Source organism: Agelaius phoeniceus, chromosome 2 (assembly GCF_051311805.1).
Source record: "Agelaius phoeniceus isolate bAgePho1 chromosome 2, bAgePho1.hap1, whole genome shotgun sequence".
Taxonomy (NCBI): Eukaryota; Metazoa; Chordata; class Aves; order Passeriformes; family Icteridae; genus Agelaius; species Agelaius phoeniceus.
The window spans coordinates 88,516,407-88,532,491 of NC_135266.1; the positions used below are offsets into that span (position 1 = coordinate 88,516,407).

A 16,085-nucleotide genomic window follows, 5' to 3' on the forward strand; every position below is an offset into this window, starting at 1 on the left:
TAGCAATGTGCCAGCGTCAAACCGTGACATCTCCAAATATCTGAAGCTGAAGCATAAAACGCCTGATGGAGGAAACCTCATCCTGAGGACAATGGGAGGCCAGCAGTTACACACAGAGGGTCTTTGAGGTGGGTGTGAATGCTGCAGCCTGCATCCCTGCTTGGCTGAGAGGGAATATTGTGTGGAAGACTGATGGTCAGGCAGTTGGTAGCATCCCTCCCTCCTCTACTCTGAACACTCCTCACTCAGCCTCTCTTCATGTGAAGGAGGTCCATCCCAAAGATGCTCCATTTGCCTTGTCAGGGCCTAGGAACCTCCTATCAGTTACTCCTGCCTGGCAAAGACTGGCTTTGCAAGGAGATTGGCTATTTGCTGTCAGTCACTCGTTCACATGGCCAGTGGTGTGGTCAGCTGCCTGAGGAACTCTGCCTGCAGAGTACAATCCAGCATTGTCCCCATGCCTTTGGGGACTCTCCAGATAAAAGGCCACATTCCCTCTCTGTCTTGGGCACATTCACTCTGTGTCCTGCTATTGCTGCCCAGGTGAGACTGGAGGTGCTGTACAATGGGCTGGAGAGGCTCTCTAAGTTGCTCCCACATATTGGCTGAACAGATGTCTTGGAAAGGAAGGACACAGGCTCCCACAGGGTGGGGATCAATGCAGAAGCACATCATCAGAGTGGGAGTCTTCCAAGGGAGTCTTGCAAACAAATGCTCAAACTCGCCTCTATTTGGCCTCCTGAAGCCTCTGGTTATCATCTAGCCCATCAGTCTTCCACACAATATTCCCTCTCAGCCAAGTGGGGATGCAGGCTGCAGCATTCACACCCACCTCAAAGACCCTCTGTGTGTAACTGCTGGTCTCCCATTGTCCTCAGGATGAGGTTTCCTCCATCAGGCATTTTATGCTTCGGCTTCAGATATTTGGAGACAATGGCTCTAATTGCTGCGAGAGATTGTTCCAGCCCTGCTGTCCTGCTGCCTTCTGGAGGATTACAAGACAGGCTGCACCTTTCACATTAATCAGCTCCCCAGGGCTCCTGAAGTGGAGAGGTGTTACCCTGCACCATGGCCTTGTCACATCTTGCAGGGAAGGATGAGCTCTGGGACCTGGGGTCTCAGGGCTGAGAGTGACATGGAGACAGACTCTTCCAGATCCTGATTCATCCCAAATTCCCCAGATCAATCACCCTTGTTCTCCTCCTGCCCTGTTCCCATGGGCATCAGTCCATGATGAATGGAATCCTGCCTTCTTCCTACAGCCAAGGGTGTGAGGGGGCCGTGTCCAGACGCAGCAGGGGCTGCTGCTCACCACAGGCTGAGCCCAGGAGTGGACAGGCAGCAGAGGAACCTGCTGGTCAGCTCTGTCCTTCAGGGACTGTGCACCTTCACTGGCTGCACCACAGCAGGCCTAAGCCTCCTGTGCTGGGCTGGCTCTTGTGTGGAGGAGGGAAGACAGGCAATGTGCTCCTTGTCCTGCTTGTGTGCTAAGAGTTATGGCAGAGGGGAGGCCTAAAGGGGATCCTGCACGGCAGAAGCCAGAAATGTGTGGGAATGGTGCTCAAGACCTGGATAAGGAGGTCCCCTCTGGGCAGACCCAAGCCCAGCAGCCCAGGCTGCTGTTGGGAGAAGCTGTGCACGGCCGGGCATGGTTTCTAGGCTGCACATGGAGAGGCCCTCACCTGCAGGGCCAGCAGGATGTGCTGTCACCACTACCCATTCTTGAAATGACAGCCTGGTAGGCCACGCTGGAGCTGGCTCCACGAGGGCTCATCTCCTGCATGTTTCTGGAAGAAAGTCTCAGCCCAGGACTCCTGTGCAGGAAGAACTCACAAGGAAGATGGAGAGCCATTCCATGAAGTGAGAGGACACAGTCAGATCACCGAGGTGGAGCCCCACTGCGTTTCTTTTGCTCCCTATCCTGTTTTTCAGGCTGTGTTCAGAAGGAGGCAAAGCAGGGACTATTTCGTTCCACTAATGCAAAGACACAGCCCCATGGGGAGGAAAAAGTAACAACAAGTCAAAGAGCAGAAATTGCCCTGAAAATGTGAGAAGGGACAAGCCAGGAGGCCAGGAGACAAGCTGGGAGGACCAGTGATGTGGGAACTAGAGAAATGAACTCAAAGCAGAGAAGAACACATCCCTGGAAGGCAGATGCATGCAAATGCACAGCGGAGAAGACAGTCAACATGCAAATAAACTCTGAGGCAAGTGGGTAAAATGCTGCTTTGCAGGGACGAGCTTGAGCCCCATAAGAGTCCCAAAACCAGAAGAGCTGTCTGGCAGTGGGTCTCCAGGGGAGGCACATGGACTCTGGGTCTAGATGTGTGACTTAGAAGGGCTGAAGGGCGTTGTACTGTGCTCATAGCCAGAGAACTGGGCTTAGTCAGAGCCAGCAGGGAATGAGAGTAGGCTGAGGCATAGAGAGAGAAATAGCACCAAGAAATAGATTAAGTAGGAGTTGTGAGGAAAGGTAAGGCTTGGAACTGGGAAGAAAGCAATGGAAGCAGGGGAGAAGCATCTCAGGCCCAAGGAGGCCCTCAAGAGATTGCTGGTCATGTTCCCACCACAGGACACCAAGGGGCATCAACGCAAGTGGCATCAGAGAAGGAGTTAGTTCACTTATGAAACACTTATCTGCACTGGGAACCTGGAGAGGACCAGGACACCAGGAAAGGGAAGGGAGGATATTTGCAGCACAGCACTTCTCCAGTTCCTGGTACCACCACAAGTCTCTGCTGACAACTGCTTTCTCACAGCTGCCTGTGACACTTGTTCACATCTGCTTGTGTTATTGACTGTAACGCGTGGAATGAAGTCAAATCCCTGCCAGTGTCAATACTACAGCAGTGGAAATGACCTTGCTGAGAGGCACTTTCTATACAAGAACATTGTTATAGGACAAAGGGGAATGCCTTTAGACTGACAGAGGGAGGTTCTGATTAAATATTAGGGAGGAATAGTGGTTCCTTCCTAATATTTAGCAATGTGAGGTACTGGAAGCAGTTGCCCTTAGGAGATGTATCCCAACTCTAATATGTTCAAGGCCAGGCTGGATGGGGATATGAGCAACCTGGTCTAGTGGAAGGGGTCCCTGCCCCTGGCCCAGGGGACTTGAAACTAGACTATCCTTAAAGGTCTCTTCCACCCCAAACCATTCCATCATTTGTGGATTATACCCCTGCAGCCTAGAGATGGAAAAGGAAAGAGAGATAAGCACACAGAGCACAGGGCCTTTCTGCATTACTCAGATACTCTATTGTCTCTTGTCTAAGATTTCAGAATTTGTTCAGCAAAACCAGTACAGCTAGAGGACATTTTGTGTGTGACTCAACAAAAAGCAAAGAGCTGAGCTCAAGGAGACAGAGGACATTGAATCTCGGGATATCTGCCTTCCATTCCTGTGCCTTCCTCCTGGAGAAGTCCATCTCTTCTCAGCCAGAGGCTGCTGGACCCACTCAGAGACAAGAGGACACAAGAACACAGGAGCTGCTCCAGTGAGCCTGAGCCTCCCTGTGTTCCCTGAGCCACCACATGCACTGGGGATGCTGGACAAAGCTCATTTCACTCCCACACACATGGTCCCACCGCCCCCAGTGAAGATGTGTCAGAGCTCCCCACCCTTCCCAGCACAGCCAGAGCTGTTCCCAGCTCCCTGCTGAGCTCCCAGCTTTACTCAGGTCAGGGGCATTTCCATCACACAATTACTGCTGCAGCTTCACAAATTCGATGATGCTTCCTAGTTGGTATGACGTCATTCCAGTTGTTGAGGGTCACTTCAGGCACGTGGATTACAGTGCAGTTCTCATCAAGGATATTACTTGGTTCTCCTTTTCGCCAGAACCTGGGACACAGACAGGCTTGTTACTGCCCACTGTAAAGCACTGCAGGAAAAGGCCCCAGTGGGATGAAAGACATGAAGGCGAGAGACAGAAATTGCCAATGCTGATTCATGGACTGAAGCAGTGCCCTTCCTCCCACTCCATATCCCACTGGCACCAGTGGCACATGGAAACCTGCCTCCTTCCTACAGCCTTCCAGCACAACAGGGCTGTGCTCCATCCTGCTGAGGGCAACTGATCACCACCACTCACCCCATGCACCTCACTCCCTGCAGAGGCCCGTGCTGGGCTCCAGGGCAAGTTTGTTCTGCAGAAGAAGGCACAGCAAGGACAGTGCTGGTGCTCTCTCCCTGTGCCCCATCTCTTTCCCTGCATTCCAGCACACACCATTTTGTTCACATAATTGCTGTGTAGGCCAGGCAAGGCCTGTCAACTCTTAAGGGTTCTTGCTGATGGCAAAATGCAGCTTTTTCGAGCATGACAGCAATGATTTCCATGTCACAGGTAGTTAATTCTTAACCAATACCCAGCAAAGATGAGGCCATGTGAACCTGGTGTCCTGCACAGCCCTCTCCTGCTGTATCTTTGATCTCTGACAAGGCAGTGGGGTGACAACTCCCTTTTATGCACCACATGAAGCTCTCACATCTCTCCTACTTTCTTTCCCTACCAGGAGTCACACCAAACACTTCCTCCAGAGATACTCACGCTGCTGTTGCATTGTATGGAGTCTTGTCCACCCACTGCCACTGGTCCACATCATCCTCAAACAGACCAATGTATAAATTATCACTTTGCATATCTTGATTTTTCTGCTTGGAGAGGAATTCCTGGCAATCAGAGAGAGAGTGCAATGTCCATGAGAGGGGCAGGACGGAGCACCAGGAGAGGCATCAGGAATCCCCATGATGTGGGGCTGGTGGCAGATGGGGCTGGTGCTGCAGAGATGCAGACAGGACCTTCCCCCTCCCCTGCAGGACAAGGAGGGGCTCTGAGTCCCCTCCAGGGCCCAGCACTGTGGCTCTGCCTGCTGGGTGCCTCTCTCAGCCCTGTGCACTTACCTGCTCTGCCTTGCTGGTGATCACCACCAGCTGGGAGCCCATCCCAGTGCAGTTCTGTGCACTCTCAGCACATGACATTGTGTCAGGGGACAGGAAATAGCAGCTTCCTTGAAACCTTCTCCAGCCCTTTGGGCAGCACATCCAGCCTCGGTCTGTGCAGGGAGAGGACAGAGAGGTGCAGGCTACTAACAAGAGATGGTGATTGCAGAGATCCAGGTTTTCCAGGGACAGTGCTTATGTCCTGCTCAGTGACTTTTCCTGACAGAAAGTGCTTGAATAACCAGGGAGAGTACAGACATTCTTTCCCATTGCTTTGGGGTATGACCAGTGAGCTTTGTGTAGCCAAAGCCAGGGTAATCCTTGTAAGGGGATCTCAGGGCTGTCCACAGTTCTGTTGGAGATGTGGCTTGAGCTGCCCTGGCACAGCCCCCTTGAGGCCTTTCTCCCAAGGAGGAGGGGACATTGGGAGAACTGACCTGTGCCTTGTGGCACCGCTGAGTCGCACTCCCACTCTGAGAACTGCTGCTGCAGGGCTGAGGGCTGGTCACTGCTGTGGCAGAAGGGAACCACTGCAAAGGGACAGCAAAGGCAGCAGGATTAGCCCTTGCTCCCAGCTCCTCACACAGCATCTCTGGCCCCTGGACTCTCCTCCCACCATTTCCCCAGCAAGCATGGTCCCAGCTGTCACCTCTCCTGGCCCACACCAGTGGCACAGCTGCCTTCCCAGCCAGAAAGAGCCCGGTGTCTGCCAAGTCAGACGGCAGAGGGACCCCTGGAGGCTCATCCCGCTGGGCACAGGCCACACACGCGGCAGGAGGGAGCCCTCCCAGCCACAGCCACTGTGCCATGCACACAGCCACAGCCCAGCTGCCAGCCTACAAAGCAGCCTCTCCTTGTCACCCTCGGTCTCTTCCTCAGCTACACAGCAACAGGCACCTGGGGGAGTCACCCTCAGCTGGGCCTGCTCCATCAGCAACACACAGTGCAGGTGAAGGGAATCACTTACAGCTGGAGCTGCTGAAACCAGGGTGCAGCACAAACCCCTAGGACTTAGTAGCTCCACTTTGTGGGGAATAATGCACTCTTGGTGACAGGCCCCAGCCACAGTTCCAAGGACTTCCTAGGAACTCAGACACTCATCAGGAGTATGGATTAGGAGCTGATCAGGGTGTGCTCAACAATCCAGATGCCTATTTTCATTGATCCTTTAATTTAGAACTATTTTCACTGATGAGCAGAAGAATCCTGGTGGCTCCTGTGGCTGATGAGTGAATTGCTGTATTGGAGGAAGGCTCAGAGGAGATGGGCAAGGGCAATGCCTGGCTGAGCACCCCCATGGCCAATAAAGGTGACCTTATCCCTACACAACTATAAAGGATGAGAAGAGAGATGACTTCTGGTTTTGTTCAGCTGAGGGATCTGACGTGCTGTGGAGGTATTCATCCCTGTAGGGATCAAAAATGATCACTGTCTGGCAGGGGGTGTTTTCTACCTTCTGCCACAGGCAGTTTTCCTTCTGGCAGAGGCACTAGGATGTGGGTTTCCCACCTGACCAAGTGCAGTCACCTGAGCCCTTCATCCCAAGGGAATTAAGACACCCTGGAACTTACCAAGGCAGAGGCACAAGGTCACAATGGCAGCTTTGATTGAAAGGGCAAAGATAAGGAAGACCCAGATGTTCAGCCAGGAGCAGCCTCTCTCTTCTGCTGGGGCTGAAAAACACAAAGCAAGAGTGAGCATGTCCCAGCCCAGAGTTAGGAGCAGGATATCCCAGGGGGCTCTGTTCCCCTGCACCCTGCTGGTCCCTTGTTCCAAGGACTGGGGAGCCCCACAGGTGCTGGAGGCAGGCCCTGCTGCCTGTCCCAACAGAGGCTCAGAGCCACAGAGTACAGGAGCACAGGGGCTGCCCTGGGGCCGCTTTTTTATTTCCCTGTTTATCACAAGATCGGCCTGGATTCTGCCCAGACCTCACTCTCCCTTTGTCCTGTCAGACCTCCTTTCTCCTCAACACATCTTCCATGTTGCCTTCCATTACCCCTGTCTGTCCCTGAACGCTCTTTGTGGATCTCCCTCCTCTTCCTCTCTCTTTAGAGCTTCTTTCTCTCACTCCCTGCATTTTGCCTCTGTCCCATGAGCCCCTTTCTGCAGAGGCACAGTCCCCCAAAGGAGTGACTGCCCAGCTCAGGGTGTGCACAGGCAGACACACAGAGGGATGGTTTCCACAGGGGAAAAGGCACTTGGGAGCTCTCTCTTGGGGAGCCCTGGCTGGGTTGTCCTTGGAGACAGCAGAGATGGGGGCAGGGACCTGTGCTCAGAGTGATGCAGAGAGCTTTGCAGGGCAATGACAGAAGGACAGCCCCCTTCAGCCCCATTGTTTACAGACACAGCACTGAAGGGAATAGCAGGGCACACTCTGCCTGCACTTCCATTTCCCCTGGCTCTAGGAAAAGGTCATTCTGCCAGCCTGGCCACTGCCCACTTCCCTCATCTGTTGCTTTGCTCTTGCCCTAAGCCCCATCGCCTGGTAGGAGATCCGGCCACCGCACCATGCCCAGGATCCAGCCCAGCCCTGCCTTTCCCCAAGTCCTGTGGCAGGAGGACAGAAAGGAAGGAAGCTTTGGGGGTTACCTGCACTTCCAGGACTGACTCTCCCTGGGCCATTCATCATCTCTGCAGGAGGATCACTCTTCTCCAAGGGTCCCTGTTACCAGTGTGGGCACAAACAGCCTTCCTCCTCCACAGGGCACCTCCCACACGGGTGAGGGGCCTGCACAGGCTCTAATCTGATGTGCTGAAAAACCAATATCCTGGGTGTACCCACAGCACAGGAGATTGGGGAACTTCCATCATTACCCTGCCAGGGCATTTCACAGAAGAATCATTGCAACACAAAATCCCATGAAGGCAAGGGAAAACAGATGAAGGGGAGGATCACTGCAGCTCACACAATCTCCCTTTGCCCAGCCTCAGGCACTTGCACAGGTCATCCATGGCCTTCCCTCTCTGCTGCCTGCTCTCTCCTGCTGAGGGTCCATGTGTGTGACAATACATACATGGGCAGGTGTATTTGGCATTGGCTATCAAAGAGTTAAACCCACTGAGCACAGCCTGCAAAAGGGAAGCAAAAATGAGAGGAAAGCAGATCTGTGACTGAGTCTGGGCAGTGACCATTGGCATCCTGAGCACAAGAGAGAATTTGCCAAGACCAAGATTTTAACTAATTCCTTTAGAAATATGGATGGAGCTTTGGGCAGTGGCGTTCAATATGCCCTGTCTTTGAAGGGCTGGAGGACAGAAAGGAGCACTGGATCGTGCTGGAGTCCCTTTGCATGACAGATCAGGAATTTTGATTTGCTTATGACTTTAAAAACTGGAGGCCTACATGTACTTTCTAGCAGTTCTCAAGGGTATCTGGATTCAAGTCCAGCAGCCTCATATTCCTAAGGACATCCCTAAGGATAAAGGATCCCTGCTGGATCCCAATGTCCTCTGAATGGACTGAGATGGAAACACAGCTTTTGCTCTTGTTCCATCAGCTGGTTTCTCCTGTGGAGAGGAATGCATGGGTGCAGAGACACAGGAATAGGAGAGCTCACAGCAACAGCACAGGCATTCCAGCTGAGGCATCACAAGATCAGGGCACAGAACTGCTTCCAAGTGAGGACAAGCCTGAGCTCTCTGTAGAAGACATCCCCTGATTCTGTCATTTTTGTGCACAACAGGCTGCAGGCAGGGTCAGAGCCTACATTTCTAAACATCTCTATGTAAGCTGTGTTCACAAGCTCTCACCCCACAGAAAAACACATTCACAAGACTTGTGGAACCTCCAGCCTCCCACCAGCCATGCAGGAAGGGCAGCTGCAAGAACACATCCCCTTTGTGGGAGCAGGCCTTCCCCTGGTCCCACACACTTCCTGCTGGAGATGTGGGGTTCCTGAGTATCCACAGCTCTCCCAGCAGCCTGTGAAGCACAGGTGAAAGCACAGGGTCACATTTTCACACTGCAGAACTGTGTGTCTGTGCCTGCTGCAGCCCTCAGTGCCATCAGTGAGGTCACCCACAGCACTCAGCTGCCAGGGAGCTTCTTACACACAGAGGTGGCCAAGCTGCAGAGCACCCTGGGCTCCATGGCCACTTCCCTCCCACTTCTCTCTTCTCTCTCTCTTACAATGTTCTTCCTTCATCTAAACTTTGTTTTCAGACTGTTTCTTCTGTACAGTTCTGCAGTGTGACAATGTGACCCTGTGCTTTCACCTGTGCTTCACAGGCTGCTGGGAGAGCTGTGGATACTCAGGAACCCCACATCTCCAGCAGGAAGTGTGTGGGACCAGGGGAAGCTGTGCTTCCACAAAGGGGATGTGTTCTTGCAGCTGCCCTTCCTGCATGGCTGGTGGGAGGCTGGAGGTTCCACAAGTCTTGTGAATGTGTTTTTCTGTGGGGTGAGAGCTTGTGAACACGGCTTACATAGAGATGTTTAGAAATGTAGGCTCTGACCCTGCCTGCAGCCTGTTGTGCACAAAAATGACAGAATCAGGGGATGTCTTCTACAGAGAGCTCAGGCTTGTCCTCACTTGGAAGCAGTTCTGTGCCCTGATCTTGTGATGCCTCAGCTGGAATGCCTGTGCTGTTGCTGTGAGCTCTCCTATTCCTGTGTCTCTGCACCCATGCATTCCTCTCCACAGGAGAAACCAGCTGATGGAACATCTCAGCCTGTTCCACGTATGTCTGCAGTGTTTGCAGTCACAACCAAGTGAGACTTCATGATCTGTCATGCACATGGACTCTGGCACTGCCAACTGATCCTTCTGCCCCACAATGCCAGGTCATCGTGAACCCCTTTGCTCAAAGCCCCAGCCTCCCTTCCAATGCAATTAGACCAAAAGAGTGTCACAAGTCCTCTGTTGTGCTCAGGGCTTCTGAGCTCAGGATGCACCTGGGCACTGCCCAGACTCAGTCACAGATCTGCTTTCCTCTCATTTTTGCTTCCCTTTTGCAGGCTGGGCTCAGTGGGTTTAACTCTTTGATAGCCAATGCCAAATATACCTGCCCGTGTATGTATTGTCACACACATGGACCCTCAGCAGGAGAGAGCAGGCAGCAGAGAGGGAAGGCCATGGATGACCTGTGCAAGTGCCTGAAGCTGGGCAAAGGGAGATTGTGTGAGCTGCAGTGATGCTCCACTTCATCTGTTTTCCTTTGTCTTGGTTCCTTTGGGTTTTGCAATAACCTTCTTGTGAAATGTCCTGGCAGGGAAATGATGAAAATTCCCCAGTCTCCATGTGCTGTGGGCTACACCCGTGTGGGAGGTGCCCTGTGCAGGAGGAAGGCTGTTTGTGCCCACACTGGTAACAGGGACCCTTGGAGAAGAGTGATCCTCCTGCAGAGATGATGAATGGCCCAGGGAGAGTCAGTCCTGGAAGTGCAGGTAACCCCCAAAGCTTCCTTCCTTTCTGTCCTCCTGCCACAGGACTTGGGGAAAGGCAGGGCTGGGCTGGATCCTGGGCATGGTGCGGTGGCCGGATCTCCTACCAGGAGATGGGGCTTAGGGCAAGAGCAAAGCAACAGATGAGGGAAGTGGGCAATGGCCAGGCTGGCAGAATGACCTTTTCCTAGAGCCAGGGGAAATGGAAGTGCAGGCAGAGTGTGCCCTGCTATTCCCTTCAGTGCTGTGTCTGTAAACAATGGGGCTGAAGGGGGCTGTCCTTCTGTCATTGCCCTGCAAAGCTCTCTGCATCACTCTGAGCACAGGTCCCTGCCCCCATCTCTGCTGTCTCCAAGGACAACCCAGCCAGGGCTCCCCAAGAGAGAGCTCCCAAGTGCCTTTTCCCCTGTGGAAACCATCCCTCTGTGTGTCTGCCTGTGCACACCCTGAGCTGGGCAGTCACTCCTTTGGGGGACTGTGCCTCTGCAGAAAGGGGCTCATGGGACAGAGGCAAAATGCAGGGAGTGACAGAAAGAAGCTCCAAAGAGAGAGGAAGAGGAGGGAGATCCACAAAGAGCGCTCAGGGACAGACAGGGGTAATGGAAGGCAACATGGAAGATGTGTTGAGGAGAAAAGAGGTCTGACAGGACAAAGGGAGAGTGAGGTCTGGGCAGAATCCAGGCCGATCTTGTGATAAACAGGGAAATAAAAAAGCGGCCCCAGGGCAGCCCCTGTGCTCCTGTACTCTGTGGCTCTGAGCCTCTGTTGGGACAGGCAGCAGGGCCTGCCTCCAGCACCCGTGGGGCTCCCCAGTCCTTGGAACAAGGGACCAGCAGGGTGCAGGGGAACAGAGCCCCCTGGGTTATCCTGCTCCTAACTCTGGGCTGGGACATGCTCACTCTTGCTTTGTGTTTTTCAGCCCCAGCAGAAGGGAGAGGCTGCTCCTGGCTGAACATCTGGGTCTTCCTTATTTTTACCGTTGCAATCAAAGCTGCCTTTGTGACCATCTGTCTTGGTGAGTTCCAGGGTGTCTTAATTCCCTCAACATTAAGGGCTCAAGAGACTGCTTTTTTTCAGGTGAAAGCCCATATCCTAGTCCCTCTTCCAGGCAGGCAAATGCCTTTCACCAAAACAGGCCTCTCCAGTCTTATTGGCTTATCCCATTACTTCTGTGTCCTTTTCCTCACCCCTTCCTCAGAGGATTTCTAATCTGGGTTTGTCAGCTGGGCAAGTGAGTCTTTCAGACACCTGAGATGAGAGAAGCTCTTCTGAGGGAAGGAATGACTGGTAGTGGGAGAAGTGGCCTGCTGTTCTCACTTCATTGCTCAATCCAGACTTCATAACTTGTTACTAAACAGAGTCTATGTTGGGGCTTCAAAGCAGAAGTTAGAGGATAGCACAGGTTGCTCATGCACGAGATGAAAAGGATGACAACAGTACTTTGCTTTGCTTTCTTCTTAGTGGCTTTACTTGATGGGAGCTCTGGCCATTACAAGATTCTCCTCCAGAACTCTACAGAGTGGTGCTGTGTCCCCAGCAGTTCTGCAGAGAAAGGTGAGTGATGCTGAGAGCCTCATAAGTAACAAAAGGACTTCATCAACATTTTGTTTGGTTTCCCCTCAACCTTCGAGGTAGGGAATATTACTGTCAGTCACAAGTAGATTTTTTGAAGGAAGGAATGTGGGGAATTGAGGTAAGAAGACACTCTTTAGCATGTTTCTATGAAAACATGCTCCAGGTCAGTGAAAGAGGGTGGGTCATTCCATACCTGCATTTGACCAACCTTCCTACTCTTCCCCTCACACAATCCCTCTATTGCAAGTCTAGCTGACTGATCTAGATGCAAGTGTTTATACTGGCTGGTTCAATCCAGCTCCACTTCCTGTGCTGGCTCACTGCCTGTTCACACAAGCATGATGGTCAGTGTGAGGGACAGAGGAGGGAGGAGGATGTTTAGCTCAGAATAGCTGGGGAGCTGAGCTGCAGTCACACATGAAGTGTTGGTAATATGGAGTGCTGGAATGCTGGTAGCGCAAGTTCTCAAACTCAGGTCAGAGATCCCTTCTCATGCAGCCTTGACCTTTGTGAGAACATATCTGTAGATTTTAATCCACCATTTGAATCTCTGGGCATAAGGCAGGTCTCTTGGATAAACTGGCTGTGTAAGGAACTGCCTGTGGTGGCAGCAAGGCTGTCAGAGCAGGCTCTGAATCTGCATGAGCTGAGAGCTTGGACAGCTCTTCTCTGATGGAAGTGTTTCTAGAAAAGCACAAGCCAACTACTTCTCATCTTGCTTCCTCAAGAAGGGTAAGGCAGAAGCCATGTCTCTCACCAAAGAGAGGTTGCATGGACATGGCAGGACAGAGAGAGAAAGGGAAGAGGCCCCTTCCGGCAGGGGCCTTGTGACAGGAGCTGTCAGGCTGCTGGCAGCTTTACTTGTGGAGAGCAGAAGAGAGCATTTATCTCTGTCCAGGCTTTGGCTTCAAACCCCACTCTTAACACCTGGGACCCTACATTGAACTCACAGCCATGAAGGACAGCACTTCTTGTTCAAAAGCAGGACTTTTTTTCCCCATAGTGGATGGCTGGATGTGCTGCCCAAAGGGCTGGAGAAGGTTTCAAGGAAGCTGCTATTTCCTGTCCCCTGACACAATGTCATGGGCTGAGAGTGCACAGAACTGCACTGGGATGGGCTCCCAGCTGGTGGTGATCACCAGCAAGGCAGAGCAGGTAAGTGCACAGGGCTGAGAGAGGCACCCAGCAGGCAGAGCCACAGTGCTGGGCCCTGGAGGGGACTCAGAGCCCCTCCTTGTCCTGCAGGGGAGGGGGAAGGTCCTGTCTGCATCTCTGCAGCACCAGCCCCCTCTGCCACCAGCCCCACATCATGGGGATTCCTGATGCCTCTCCTGGTGCTCAGTCCTGCCCCTCTCATGGACATTGTGCTTTTTTTCCAGGAGTTCCTCTTCAACTTGACAAAAGAAAAAGCTACTAGCATCTATGAAACAAAATACTACATAGGCTTAGCTGCTTACAAAAATGGGAAGTGGCAGTGGGTGGACAAGACTCCATATGAGAGAACAGCCACGTGAGTATCTTGGTGGAGTGAGGAGAGCCCTGAAATTCATGCCCTCAGTCCAAGTGACCAATACATTGTGTAAGGCAGGTATTTGTCAGAGTGGGGTTTCTGTCTTCAGCTGCTCTGTAAGTCAGAAAACTTGCATAAATTTCTATTCAAAACTATGGCTCCTGATTTCTGTCACAGTGACTTTCCTTTTCTCTTCCACAAGTGTTTGAAGTGACTCCACATCCACTGTCATGCTAGTGCATTTCCAATAAAGGAACTTTCTTTTACAGGTTTTGGAAGCCTGGGGAGCCCAATTTACTCTTTGCAGAAAAATGTGCTGCAATTCATGTCAAGGGAAACACAGACCCCAACACTTACAGTAACTGGAATAATGTCCTTTGCATCACAAGCTGCTATCGAATTTGTGAACAGGCAGTCAAACTTCTCTGAGAAAGGACATAAAATCCAATCTTCGAAGTACCTCAGTTCCCAGCCTCTGTCCCTTCATCCCTCTACAAGCTGGAGATCAGTCCTGGATGAAATAGCTCAGGCTGATGTCAAGGACCCACTGTGAACCTTTCTACTCTTCCTCCTTCAGAAACAAGGGTCCTAATTCTCCATCACTTTCCTTGACTCCTGGTCCAGACAATATCTCAATGATGTGGAAAAGGCCATCACTGTTTCATGACAGGATATTTGTTCTTCAAATCAGTGGAGCAGAATTTGAAAGAAGAGCATTCAGTGGAGTATCCTTGTCCCTCCTCTGAAGGGAAAAATTATTCATGGCTTTAGTGTTTCCTTCTCCTTCAGCACATTGTGTGTTGATTAGTTTAAAAAAATTAATAATAAATTTTAATTTATTAAATGTTATTCTGCTCTTTGCATGAGGATGTGTGACATGATTCCCACAGTCCAGCCTCCCAACACAGAGATTTTAACTTTTCAGTGTGTTCAGCACCCGTAGATAAGAATTTTTCTGAGTGTGCTGGACCGGCTGGGAGCAGGAACAATGTAATGTTCATCTGTAGAGTATGTGGGGAAGGTCCTGAACACTTTGGAGAATCATTTGTGAAGACAGAAACAGAGCAGGCTGCGTAGTGTTCAGTGCCAGGCAGTTTGCCCAGGATGTAGCAGAAAAGACGATGGATGTTGGAGATTCTGCTGAGCTGTGGCAGGATGAGGCATGGCAATGAAGGGGAGAGAAAGCAATGAAATGTAACAAGAAGGAAAAAAGCCAGAGTCCCCTAAGGAGAAAATTCTAATCAGAGAGAAGGGTGGAAGACCCCTATCAGAGGCATCACTGCAAATCAGATACACAGAAGTCTTGAGCAAGTCTTGAGCAAGTCTTCTGCTTCCCTAAAATTTCCCAAACTCCAGTCTGTATGTTCCTCCCTTTCATCAATGATATCTATATTCTTTGAGGAGCTGGGAGTTTCTAGTTTGGGACTAAAAATACAACCTGAAAAATCAGTTCTGGGTGATTTTTTTTTCCCCATCAGAAATGTGAGTACAAATTTTTGTCATTTCTGCCTGAAGAAGTGTATTTTCCAGGTTTCTTGTTTAGCCACTGGACCAAAAGCTTGGCTCTTGCAAAGTGTTTGCCTCCTAGTTTCTAAAGTTGCTGGATCCTTTACAATGGAGAAAACTTAGTTTTTGTCCAACATGACCATGAACTCAAACATTGCAATGGACTTCTCGATTTCCCCCAGCTCAGTTCTGCAACTTATGCAGCAACAGGGTTTTGAGGAAGAAAAGGAGGCAGATAAGACACGCAGAGAGTGACCAATGTTTTACAAGTGGTTTTAGGGGCGCTGCAGTTCTGGTTCCTGGGAGGTTGATGGGGCAGAGCAAAACCCACACCAGGAGATTGGTTTGCAAGAAAATGCACGTACCTTGCTAGAGACAGTCTCCCTGCCCCACATTTGGAAAACAAAGTTTTTCTTGAAATGTCATGACAAAAGAGGGATCTTGGGAGATGATGCTGGGTTTGCCTACAGAATTGTTGAAGGGATCTTCCTGATCCCCTCTTCAATATGGATTTGGCTGATGGAGGTGCCTATCTCAAACAGATAAAAATCAGTCTTTACCCCTCAAGTTTGTCTTGATTCAGGAGGTAGCAGATGGCACAGGAAGAGGTAGGGATGACAACAGACAGGTGCAGCACTTTCAGAAAGCTTCAGAAGGACATTCCTGCATACTGAAACTGCATACTGAACTCAGGGCTTGGGTGGGAAGGACAAAAAGTTTATCAGAATAGCATTCTTTATTATGACACCTGCAGTACTTGCTTTCAGGTGGACATCTTGGCCACATCCCAGCTGCCTCTCAGAACAAGACCTGGATGCTTACCACTCCTTGTCACATTAACTTTTGCTTTGGAAAAGAACTTGGGTCTGAGGAAAGGAGCCACAGTGATATTCACTTCTGAGAATACACACACCATTGAGTGCAGGTACTCTGACTGCTGCAGCAAAATTCTCTTGTGATTCAAACCTGAGCTAGCTTCTGGTTTTCCTCCAAAAAGCTCATAATGCCCAGTCTTTGAGATGCTGTCTTCAGCTGGAAAAACATAATTAGACCCATGTTAGAAGGACATCCAGTGTTGATTCTTATGGTCAGACTTATTAATTACATCTGTACACTGAGCATGCTTTATGTTTAGCTCTGACAGCTGAGTCTTCCTTTATAGGATACAC

The 16,085-nt window shown here is 51.0% G+C and overlaps 3 protein-coding genes across 4 annotated transcripts in view; 1 reads left to right on the forward strand and 2 right to left on the reverse strand.

The window, feature by feature from the left end:
• Window positions 1-2,469: 2,469 nt before the first annotated feature.
• LOC129135225 (C-type lectin domain family 4 member E-like) lies at window positions 2,470-7,571 on the reverse strand. Its single transcript, XM_054655172.2, has 6 exons — window positions 7,532-7,571; window positions 6,520-6,615; window positions 5,380-5,472; window positions 4,904-5,055; window positions 4,551-4,672; window positions 2,470-3,844 (listed from the first exon to the last, which is right to left on the reverse strand). The coding sequence occupies exons 1-6, from the start codon at window positions 7,569-7,571 to the stop codon at window positions 3,697-3,699; spliced, it is 651 nt and encodes a 216-aa protein (XP_054511147.2). The 3' UTR covers window positions 2,470-3,696.
• A 2,717-nt stretch (window positions 7,572-10,288) lies between these two features.
• On the forward strand, window positions 10,289-13,884 carry LOC129117604 (C-type lectin domain family 4 member E-like). The gene is made up of 6 exons (XM_054628352.2): window positions 10,289-10,328; window positions 11,245-11,340; window positions 11,787-11,879; window positions 12,904-13,055; window positions 13,280-13,410; window positions 13,680-13,884. The coding sequence occupies exons 1-6, from the start codon at window positions 10,289-10,291 to the stop codon at window positions 13,837-13,839; spliced, it is 672 nt and encodes a 223-aa protein (XP_054484327.2). The 3' UTR covers window positions 13,840-13,884.
• Window positions 13,885-14,179: 295 nt separating this feature from the next.
• Window positions 14,180-16,085, reverse strand: part of TCAF2 (TRPM8 channel associated factor 2) — a 31,712-nt gene continuing 29,806 nt past the window's right edge. For both annotated transcript variants that reach the window (XM_077174141.1, XM_077174138.1), the window contains exon 12: window positions 14,180-15,948. The gene's annotated coding sequence lies outside the window, so the exon portion shown is untranslated. The remainder of the gene's footprint in view (window positions 15,949-16,085) is intronic.

Coding starts and splice junctions, on each gene's coding strand:
- LOC129135225 (XM_054655172.2), bottom strand. CDS start 7,571: ATGATGAATGGCCCAGGGAGAGTCAGTCCTGGAAGTGCAG. Junction 6,616..7,531: donor AGTCAGTCCTGGAAGTGCAG/GTAACCCCCAAA, acceptor TGTGTTTTTCAG/CCCCAGCAGAAGAGAGAGGC. Junction 5,473..6,519: donor CATTGTGACCTTGTGCCTCT/GCCTTGGTAAGT, acceptor GTCCCTTTGCAG/TGGTTCCCTTCTGCCACAGC.
- LOC129117604 (XM_054628352.2), top strand. CDS start 10,289: ATGATGAATGGCCCAGGGAGAGTCAGTCCTGGAAGTGCAG. Junction 11,341..11,786: donor CTTTGTGACCATCTGTCTTG/GTGAGTTCCAGG, acceptor CTTTCTTCTTAG/TGGCTTTACTTGATGGGAGC. Junction 13,056..13,279: donor TCACCAGCAAGGCAGAGCAG/GTAAGTGCACAG, acceptor CTTTTTTTCCAG/GAGTTCCTCTTCAACTTGAC.